Raw genomic sequence first — 11,173 nt, forward strand, 5'->3', positions numbered from 1 at the left:
CCCAGCGCTTCGCCCGGTGCTTGCGGAGACGCGGAGCACTGGGTAACTCAGAGGAGGTGGTGACTGATGATGCTTCAAGACTTTCGCAGCGCCTAGCGCAAGCCTTGAGCCGCAGTCATAGAAGCTACCGCACCCTCTCGAGGACAGCAGGTGGCAGTGACAAACCGGTCTGAGGACAATGCCGCACTCCAGGGATGCCCTAAGGCAGAGGTGTCGGCTGCTGATTCATTCCAGCTCTGCAAAAAACGTGGTAGCGAGAGGGAGGGGAGTATGTTGGGAAATTGATTGGAAACTCTTTTTAGGTATCATTTTTATCTTCTAATTTGGCTGGTAAAAGGCTGTTAGTAATTTTCTTAATTTTTGAGGAAATTTCTTTTTAGGTATGAAAGAAGCCCAAATCTGTGGTCTCTTAACAGCAACTAATAGAGTGCAGCAAGTGGATGCGAAAAGTGATTTACCTATTTTTCTACCAACATGGATAGTTTTTCAAGGACAAAACTTATTAAGTGACTTAGGCATCTAAGTTTTTTAGATACATAGCATAACAGCAAACTCCTGAGGCTGAATATCAACGAGTAACAAGAAGGCATGTGAGCCAGAACAGGAAGGTCAAGGAAAGTGTACCACCTGCCCAATAAACATGGCTGGCAAACTGCTAACAACAGATGAGGAGAAGGCTGAGAAACTCTACAATGCTTTTGCCTCAGTCTTTACTGGCAACCTCTCCTCCCACACATCTTGAGTGGATGGACCGCAAGGCAGAGACAAGGGGAGCAAAGTCCCTCGCACTGTAACAGAAAATAAGGGTCAAGACTCCCTGAGGAACATGAACATACAAGTCATAGAATCATAGAATAGTTAGGGTTGGAAAAGACCTTAAGATTATCTAGTTCTGACCCCCCTGCCATGGGCAGGGAGACCTCCCACTAAACCATGTCACCCAAGAGTCCATCCAGCCTGGCCTTGAACACTGCCAGGGATGGAGCATTTACCACTTCTTGGGGCAACCCATTCCAGTGCCTCACCACCCTCACTGTAAAGAACTTCTTCCTTTTATCTAACCTAAGCTTCCCCTGTTTAAGTTTGAACCCATTACCCCTTGTCCTATCACTACAGTCCCTAATGAAGAGTCCCTCCCCAGCACCCTTGTAGGCCCCCTTCAGATACAGGAAGACTGCTATGAGGTCTCCACGCAGCCTTCTCTTCTCCAGGCTGAACAGCCCCAGCTTTCTCAGCCTGTCTTCACATGGGAGGTGCTTCAGCTCTCTCATCATCCTTGTGGCCTCCTCCAGATTTGCACCAACAGCTCCATGTCCTTTTTATGTTGAGGACACCAGAACTGTACACAATACTCCAAGCAAGGTCTCGCTAGGGCAGAGCAGAGGGACAGGATCACCTCCTCCAACCTCTGGTCACGCTTCTTTTGGTGCAGCCCAGGATACAGTCCGTTTCTGGGCTGCAGGCACACACTGGAGCAGGCTCATGTTCAGTTTCTCATCAACCAACACCCCCAAGTCCTTCTCCGCAGGGCTGCTCTGAATCTCTTCTCCGCCCAACCTGTAGCTGTGCCTGGGATTGCCCTGACCCAGGTGTAGGACCTTGCACTTGGCTTGGTTGAACTTTATAAGGTTGGCATTGGCCCACCTCACAAGCGTGTCAAGGTCCCTCTGGATGGCATCCCTTCCCTCCAGCGTATCAACTAAACCACACAGCTTGGTGTCGTTGGCAAACTTGCTGAGGGCACATCAATCCCACTGTCCATGTTGCCAACAAAGATGTTGAACAGGATCAGTCCCAACACCAATCCCTGAGGGACACCATTTGTTACTGTTTTCCAACCGGACATTGAGCCATTGACCACAACTCTTTGTGTGCAGCTATCCAGCCAGTTCTTTACCGACCAAGTGGTCCATCCATCAAATCGATGTCTCTCCAATGTAGAGACAAGGATGTCGTGCGGGACAGTACCGAACGCTTTGCACAAGTCCAGGTAGATGACGTCAACTGCTCTGCCCCTGTCCATCAGTTCTGTAGCCCCACCACAGAAGGCCATCAAATTGGTCAGGCAGGATTTCCCCTTAGTGAAGCCATGCTGGCTGTCACCAACCACCTCGTTGTTTTTCATGTGCCTTAGCATGCTTTCCAGGAGAAACTGCTCCAAGATTTTGCCAGGCACAGAGGTGAGGCTGACTGGTCTGTAGTTCTCTGGGTCTTCCATTTTCCCCTTCTTGAAAATGAGGGTTATATTACCCTTTTTCCAGTCATTGGGAACTTCCCCTGACTGCCATGAGTTTTCAAATATGATGGACAGTGGCTTAGCAACTTCATTCACTGTAGGTAGTTAAGGTATGGCGGCCGGAAGATATCGCGATGTACGGAAAGAGAGAGCCCCTCCCTAGGTACTCTCACAAGCCCCATAGCATGAAGAGGGGAATTGTGGGGCTAGGCTGGACAATACCATAAAAGGTAAAAATTGTTAACCTGCCCTTCTGATTGGGTCAGCACAGGTACTTCCGTGTGGCCGAAAGGTATAAAGCACCTGCTGTTGTTTAATAAAACGCTATTTGGTCATCCTCCATATTGGTGTCTGTGATCTTCTAGCTCTAAGCCAGGGGTTGGCTTAGTTCTGCAAGTCTTGGCTGAAGCAACGCAGCAACAAGTGGTGAGCCCGACGTGATTCGTTCGGAGGGCAGAGGTGTAGCTCGCGAGCATGGATGTGACGGTTAAGGTACTGAAAACGTTGGCAAAGGATTTCAAGATTTGTATCAAATCTGGCAGCATTAAGGCGTGCCTGGAATCTTTGATTCACAGTGGGGTGCTTGGTCACCCTGCTCAGATATTTAATTCCAAAAATTGGCCACAACTTAAACAGACACTGATTGAGCAGGCACTGGCGGGAAAGCCAGATCTTCTCATCACTCTGGGAAAGTTATTGGCCTTATTGCAATGGGCTCGGCAAGATCGGGAGGCGTGGGGGACGGCGCAGTTATACTTACAGGGAGCCGCGCTTGAAACTGCACCTCCCACTACAACAGCGGCAGTGCAGACTGGCGAGCCTGGTGATGGTGGGGAGGACGAGGTGGAGGATAAATCTATAGAGCAGCTGCCTGAGCCGCAGGCATTTCTTGTTACTGAGTCTGAAGAGGAGCCCTCTGCAACCGGTGCGCAAGGAGGGGCTGCGCGAAAGGAGCCCCCCGCACCACCGGCATATCCGTGGGGGGAGTTAAAAGATACTGTAGCTCATTATAACGAGGAATGTCTTAAGGGGGATGCTGCAGTCAAGGGCAGCAAGTCTGCAGCCCTTCCTAACAAGCAATGTCTTAAAGGGGACGCTGCAATCAGGGGCGGCGAGTCTGGGCCGGGTGAATCAAAAAATCAGAATGTGGACCCCCTAGATGCGCTCCCAGGCATGATACTGAGGCATCTAGACGACGAGGAATTATTAGACCTGGGATTGAAACGTGTGGGTGGCGGTGACGCAGGGTCCTTTGGGGCACAGAAGAAGGAACGCAGTACCCCGAAGGAACAAACGGCATGGCGGGAATGGCGGGGAGGTGGATGTGAATTGCGTTCTGATTCTGAGTCAGAAAATGAGGAGGCTGCGGCGAGTGGCGCTGGACCCCCTCGGGGCTCGGGTGCCGGGGAGGAGGGGCGTGGGACACCGGGGGACCTTGTGGAGGAACTTGGCAGGGCGATGGATGTGCTGGAGGCGCAGGCGGGGATGCGGGGACGCGCCTTGGAGCGGCTGGGCGAAACCCCGCCCCCTGTGGCGCAGCCAAATTGGAACTTGATTGCGAAAGACTGTGTGCTAAGTGGCGTAACCCTAGAAGCTGTACCTGCGGCCGCGCCTCCACAGGCGTTCCCTGTTCAGGTTGGGCCACAAGGAGGAGCTATGTGGACGCCCCTAGACGCTAAGTTGGTTCAGGCCCTTCACAAGGCAATAAAAGAGGAAGGTTTGTCGAGCGAAACCACACCTATGCTGCTCGACTCCGCCCACGTCCAGCCACTAGCCCCTGCCGACGCTAGGCAGCTGGCAAGGGCGGTACTAACTGGACTGCTATTCCTTCTTTTGAAGGAGGCATGGTATCTCGAACTGCAAGGCCGCATACAAGCTGCAACGACAGATCCCACCCATCCCCTCCGACAGTCCACTTTTGATAGGTCACCGGGGCGGGAGGGGATACTAACATTCTTGTAAGCTCGCAGCCAATGATGTTTATAATAGATGATGAAGAGCAGGGAAAACAGTTGGTTGCCACAGTGACTCCTGTTATTGCTAGGATAGAACAAGCCCTGTTAGGCCGAGATGCACTCCGTCAAATGGGAATTACTATGAAGGATTTTTAGGGGGGGCCACTGCTCAACCTGACCCACAACAAGATAGAATTACTTGGCTGACGAATGATCCGGTTTGGGTGGAACAGTGGCCCCTCACTCAAGAAAAATTACAAGCAGCCAAGGAAATTGTGAAGGTAGAAGCTCAAAGTGGTCATCTTGAGCCTTCTACTAGTCCATGGAACACCCCGATATTCGTAATTCGAAAGAAAAACAAAAACAAATGGAGATTACTCCATGACCTGAGAGCTGTGAATGCGCAGATGGAAGCGATGGGACCTTTGCAAACTGGTCTGCCGCTTGTTTCTGCTATCCCACAGGATTGGTATATCATAATAATTGATATTCGAGATTGTTTTTTCAGCATCCCTCTTGCCCTGGAAGACCGGAAAAGGTTTGCCTTTACCCTACCTGCAATCAATTTGGAGGAGCCAGCAACACGCTGGCAATGGACAGTCCTGCCACAAGGTATGAAAAACTCACCCACAATGTGCCAGCGTTACGTGGCTAAGGCGCTGGAGGGTATCAGGGAAAAGTGGAGTTCAACAAAGGTTTTGCATTACATGGATGATATCCTGATGGCTGCAGAGGACAGAGCCGTCCTGGATTCCTTGTTCCAACAGGTGCAGACCAATTTACAGCAATTCGGGTTAAACATAGCAGAGGAGAAGATTCAAAAGGGTAGTACACTCAAATACTTGGGAACAGAAATTAGGGGAGAGCAGGTCACTGCCCAACCTATCCAAATAAATCCAGAAATTAAGACACTTAACGATGTTCAAAGGCTAGTGGGGGCCATTCAATGGTTGAGAACTTTTGTTCCGATCCCCAATGACCTAATGGAACCTTTTTATGACCTGCTAAAGGGTAATCAAATTTGGGAACCACGCACTCTTACAGAGGAGGCGCGAAAGGCGTTGGTAGAAATCCAACGCAGAACAGAGAAATTTGCCCTTATTCGCATACAACCAGGCAAGGACATCATTTTAGCCTGGGCCTTTACCAAAGGAGGCTGTTTTGGAATGCTAGGGCAAGACAGAAAGAAGGAATTGTGTCCCCTGTTGTGGGCATACTCTTCAAAGGGAAATGACAGCTTTGTGAGGTGGAGCAAGGTTGCAGTTTTGGTAATGGAATCTTTAAGAAAATCAAGCAGAAAAACATTTGGCAAGGAACCAGATGTCATCTGGCTGCCCTGGACTAAAAAACAGGTGACAGAACTGATGGAGAACGAAGTAGAGCTGCAATTATCTCTAAGTACATACCATGGGAAGGTTGAGACAGGAAAGGTAGAGCTCTGGAAAAGATACATGGATGCATTACAGCCCTCACTGCAGTTGAGAGTGCTTGATAATCCCCAGCCTGGGCTGACATATTTTACCGATGCATCCTCTGTCACAGACACAGCAGTGGTGGTCTGGAAGGAAGCCAATAAATGGGAAAAACTAATCTGGGTAGAAGCAGGGAAGAGTGTTCAATGGCTAGAGGCAAAAGCTATGTGTCTAGCGCTTGAACAAACTCCTGAAAAACATATTAATGTCTGTACAGACTCTATGTACGTGTACAAATTGGTTCAATCAATGAAGAGAGGAGGATACGCTAACGGGGACATTTCAAATGCATTACAAGAAGCATTAGGAAAGCGAACTGGTACAGTCACAGTGATTCACATCAATAGCCACCAAAATTGCCCTGGTCCACTGGTGGAAGGTAACACAAAAGCAGATTCTGCTGCAAAAAGGTTGTGGACGTTACAACAGGCTAGTGAACTACACCGGAAGCTACATATTGGTGCAAAAGCATTGGCAAAAGAATGTAATATTCCTATTAGAGAAGCTCGGGAAGTTGTCGCTACTTGTCCCTATTGCCAGCATTCCCCATTATGGGAGGCTGGAGTGAATCCTAGAGGGCTGCAAGCACGAGAGTTATGGCAGACAGACTTTACGGAATGTTCACTCATGGCCCCTAGGAAACACCTTGCGGTTACAGTTGATACTTATAGCGGTGCAATAATGGCCACACCACACATCAAGCAGACGGGAAAGACAGTCATACAACACTGGGTCACCGTCATGGCCTGGCTGGGAACCCCAAAAACGATTAAAACAGATAATGGGCCTTGTTTTAGAAGCACATTAGTTGAAGATTGGTGCAAGAAGTGGGACATTGAATTAAAACACGGGATCCCATACAACTGTCAGGGCCAGGGGATTGTGGAGCGCGGTCATCGTGCGCTCAAGGAAAAAATTAAGATCCTTGGAGAAGAAGAAGGGTATTCGGGAAAAATACCGACAGATCAACAAAATAATATCTTAAATCGAGCCCTGTTAGCTTTAAATCACTATATTAGAGGACACGAACAGTATTCGCCAATAGAAAAACAGTATTTAAAACAACAAGTAGCTACCTTTCCCCAGGTGCGAGTTAAATTTCCAGGGGAACTACAGTGGGAATCCGGGTGGAGGCTGCGTACAATTGGAAGAGGGTATGCAGCAGTAGAAAAGGAGGGATTGCTGAGATGGGTACCTAGCAGATGTATTAAGGCGGAATTAAAGGAGGATCAGAATAAAACTAATGAAAATTGTGAGTTCTTGTCCGCAGGACTGGATTGTCGGACGCCCTCGCAACCGGTACATCTCAGTGACGAATGAAGATGACAAGGAAGAGGATCAGACCTGATGCTTCTACAGCAAGGGGGAGTGTGTGCTGCACTAGAGGAAGAGTGTTGTGTATATGCAGACCACACCAGAATAGTAAAAGACACTATGACCGAATTGCAGAAAGGTCTGGAAAAAACGAAGGAGGGAACGAGAGGCACAGCAAAGTTGGTTTACGTCATGGTTCAACCATTCACCATGGCTGACCACCCTGATATCTACCTAATGGGACCAATCACAACGATTGTAATAGCAGTGATTTTGGGACCCTGTCAAGCTCGTTTCATTTGTTAAGAGTCAATTAGAGAGTGTTAGCATTAGATTAATGGCATTTTAGCGATTGGTCTAAGACTGTTTTCGTTTAAAACTCCCTTTAGCTATCCCTAGTTATACACCATTACTCTCAGTTGTTCTCCAGTTATCCTGTTTGGCGTGCCTTATATTTTCTATCTAAACTTATAATGTATATTTTTAGAATTTTTATAAGAAATAATGTAGAAACAGCACACATTTGCTAGGTTTGCACACAAGTTTTATGACACGTATTTTTAGGATTGTTTTATCTTAATCACCTTATTGGTGCATAGGGAGGGGGGATATGTAGGTAGTTAAGGTATGGCGGCCGGAAGATATCGCGATGTACGGAAAGAGAGAGCCCCTCCCTAGGTACTCTCACAAGCCCCATAGCATGAAGAGGGGAATTGTGGGGCTAGGCTGGACAATACCATAAAAGGTAAAAATTGTTAACCTGCCCTTCTGATTGGGTCAGCACAGGTACTTCCGTGTGGCCGAAAGGTATAAAGCACCTGCTGTTGTTTAATAAAACGCTATTTGGTCATCCTCCATATTGGTGTCTGTGATCTTCTAGCTCTAAGCCAGGGGTTGGCTTAGTTCTGCAAGTCTTGGCTGAAGCAACGCAGCAACAATTCACCAGCTCCTTCAGGACCCACGGACGGATTTCATCAGGACCCATGGACTTGTGCACATTCAGGTTTGAACCTGATCCTCTCCTACAGTGGGCCTAAGGTCTTTGTTCTCACAGTCCCTGCATCTGCCTTCCAAGACTTGGGTGGTGTGGTCAGAGCATTTGCCAGTGAAGACTGAGGCAAAGAAGTCATTAAGAGCCTCAGCCTTCTCCAAATCCACAGTAGCTAGTTCTCCTGATAGCTTCTGGAGAGGGCCCACGTTGTCCCTAGCCTGTCTCTTGTTTGCTACATACCTATAGAAGCCCTTCCTGTTATCTTTCACATCCCTTGACAGATTTAATTCTCACTGGGCCTTAGCTTTCCTGACCCAGTCCCTAGCTTCCCGGACAATATCCGTGTATTCTTCCCAGCTTCCCTCGCTTCTGCCTTTTACAAGCTTCTTTTTTCCCTCTAAGTTTCCTCAGCAGCTCCTTATCCATTCATGGAGGTCTCCTGGCCCTCCTGCTGCATTTCCTTCTAGTCACGATGCAACACTCCTGAGCTTGTAGCAGGTGACCCTTGAATATCAACCAGCAGTCTTAGGCCCTCTGCCATCTAGGGCTTTATCCCACGGAACCTTACTAAGGAGGTTCCTGAAGAGGCCAAAGTCTGCTTTCTTGAAGCCCAGGGCAGTGAGTTTGCTGCATGCTCTTCTCACTGTCCTGAGGATCTCAAACTCGATCGTCTCATGATTGCTACAGCCAAGGCTTCCCTGGAGTGCCACATTCCCAACCAGCCCCTCCCTGTTGGTGAGCATGAGGTCAAGCATGGCACCTCTCCTTGTCGGCTCCTCTATTACTTGCAAGAGGAAGTTGTCTTCCACACAACTGAGGAACCTCCTGGATTGCTTGTGCCAGGCCGTACCGTCCTTCCACAGATATCAGGATGGTTGAAGTCCCCCATGAGGACAAGGGCCTGCGAGCATGAGGCTGCTCCTATCTGTCTATAAAATGCTTTGTCCACAGAGTCCTCCTGATCAGGTGGTCTGTAACAGAACCCACAGTAATGTCCCCCATCACTGTTCTCCCTTTGATCCTGACCCACAAACACTCTGTTGACTCATCACCCGTCCCCAGACAGAGTTCCATACTCTCCCACCCATCACTGACATGAATAGCAACTCCCCCTCCCTGTCTGCCTGGCCTGTCTTTTCTAAAGAGCCTGTAACCTTCCATTCCAACACTCCAGTCACAGGAGCCATCGCACCATGTTTCTGTGATGCCAATGATATCATAACCCTGTAGACGTGCACTCATCTCTAGTTCCCCTTGTTTATTCCCCATACTACGGGTGTTTGTATAGAGGCATCTGAGCCGAGCTCCAAATGAAGCCAACTCATTGGCTGGAGCAGCTGGAATATCTCTGCATCGCTCCAAGCACTTATTACAGGTGCTGGCAACTGATCGGGAGTGTTGGGATGGATCGATGCCTCCGTCCCCCACGACATCTAGTTTAAAGCTGCCTCCATCAGCCTGGCAATCCTCCTACCAAAGCAGCTCTTCCCCTTGTCAGACCAGCTCCACTAGCGTCCAGTAGACCAGGCCTCCCAGATCGAGTCCCATGTTCTAACTAACCAAACCCCTGACTATGGCACCACCGTTCTAACCACTTATTAACCTGCCAAATCCACACGGCCTTTCTAAGGTCCTCTCCTTCGACCTACAGGATTGATGAAAGAACTATCTGAACTCCAGAGCCCCTAACCACCTTTCCCAGGGCTCTGTAGTCCTTCTTAATGTTCTCCAGGCTACTGCTGTCAGTACCACTAGCACCCACATGGACCACTAGAAGGGGGTAATAGTCAGCAGGACTTACTAGAGCAGGCAGCCTCTCAGCAACATCCCTGATCCGAGCCCCCGGCAGGCAACACACCTCCCTCAAGACTGGGTCAGGCCAACAGATGGGTGCCTCTGTGCCTTTCAAAGCAGAGTCAACTACTACTATGACCTGCTGCTTTTCCCTGGAGGCACTAGTAGTGATCCTCTTTACTGGTGCATCAGCTGGTTGTTCATTTCGTGCGGTGGGTGTTTTCTCGTCAGTCCCCTGCAGAACTGCAAAGCAGCTCTGGGTGAGCATGTTGGATTTTGGAGGAAGTCCATTGCTTTTAATTGTCCTCTCCCTCCTTTGTTGGTTTTTTTTTTTTTTTTTTGGGGGGGGGGTGTTCTGTCACTAGCTCCCAGCTTCCTGGGTTAATGCCCTCCTCCTTTTCTGCATGCACTATGTTGGATGCCTGTGGCCTCTGCACAGTCTGGGCCTGGAGCAAGCCGTCCAGCTCCCTCTCAGCTTCCCTGACACCTTTCAGCTACTGATAGTGTCCCGCAGCTCAGCCCCTGCTGCAGGAGGACCTCCACCAGGGCGCACCGAGTGCAGCTCTGCCCACTGTGCACCCCCGCCTCAAGAGACCACTCGAGGCACTTTCTACACCCCGAGCTCTGAGCCGCAGCCTCCCCTCCCATTGGCTCTGCCCGGTGCCGCCGGTGCCGCCGCTGCCACCGCCGGGGCAGCCGGAGCAGAGCTCCCGGAGCGCTCCCCGCCCCGCCCGCTGCCCGCCCGCGCTGCCGGCGCCCCCTGCCGCGCCCCGCGCTGCTCCCGCGCGCCCCGGGGCGGGTTCTCCCCGCTGAGGCGCTGCCTCCCTCCTGGCGCCGCCCCCGGTGAGTCCCAGCGCGCGGCAGCGGAGCTGCGGCTGCTGGACAAGGGCCGGCGAGGGCTCGAGGCTCCCGCGGGGCCTCCCGCCGCTCAGAGCTGCGGCTTCTGGACGCGGTGTCTGCCCCCACTCCGGTGCTGAAGGCTCCTCTCCGGAGCTGCTCACCTCGGCAATTGACCCTTAGTGGCGGCGATGACCGGTTTGAATCTGCCACCGTCCTTCCTGGCGCCGCCCCACTGTGACTCAGCTGCTCACAGCTATGCTCACAGTCTATGGGACATGACAAGGTCCATCAAAGTCAGCTGCTCACAGGTCTGTGGAACCTGACAAGATGCATCAAAGAGTCCTGAGGGAACTGGCTGCTGTAGTTGCCAAGCCACTCTCCATTACATTTGAAAATACGCCAGCCTGTTTTGCCCAGCTCCAGGCCTGTATCTCTGCTGCTGTTTCCAGCTTTGGCAAAAATCATAGAACTATAGAATGGATTGAGTGGGAAGGGACCTGTAAAGGTCATCGAGTGTACCTTGAACAAAACCCCTTCTGGGAAAGGGACCATGTCCTATGGTGTCTCCATT

At 50.4% G+C, this 11,173-nt stretch overlaps 1 protein-coding gene across 1 annotated transcript; it reads left to right on the plus strand.

Moving 5' to 3' along the window:
- The first annotated feature begins 2,626 nt into the window (after positions 1 to 2,626).
- On the plus strand, positions 2,627 to 7,256 carry LOC115601208. Its single transcript, XM_030470885.1, has 2 exons — positions 2,627 to 4,803; positions 6,934 to 7,256. The coding sequence occupies exon 1, from the start codon at positions 2,711 to 2,713 to the stop codon at positions 4,196 to 4,198; it is 1,488 nt and encodes a 495-aa protein (XP_030326745.1). The 5' UTR covers positions 2,627 to 2,710; the 3' UTR covers positions 4,199 to 4,803; positions 6,934 to 7,256.
- The last annotated feature ends 3,917 nt before the right edge of the window (positions 7,257 to 11,173 follow it).

The sequence above is a fragment of the Strigops habroptila genome, chromosome Z, assembly GCF_004027225.2.
Source record: "Strigops habroptila isolate Jane chromosome Z, bStrHab1.2.pri, whole genome shotgun sequence".
Lineage (NCBI taxonomy): Eukaryota > Metazoa > Chordata > Aves > Psittaciformes > Psittacidae > Strigops > Strigops habroptila.

Excerpts from the sequence above, each read along its gene's own strand:
- LOC115601208 (XM_030470885.1), top strand. The coding sequence starts at position 2,711 with ATGGATGTGACGGTTAAGGTACTGAAAACGTTGGCAAAGGATTTCAAG.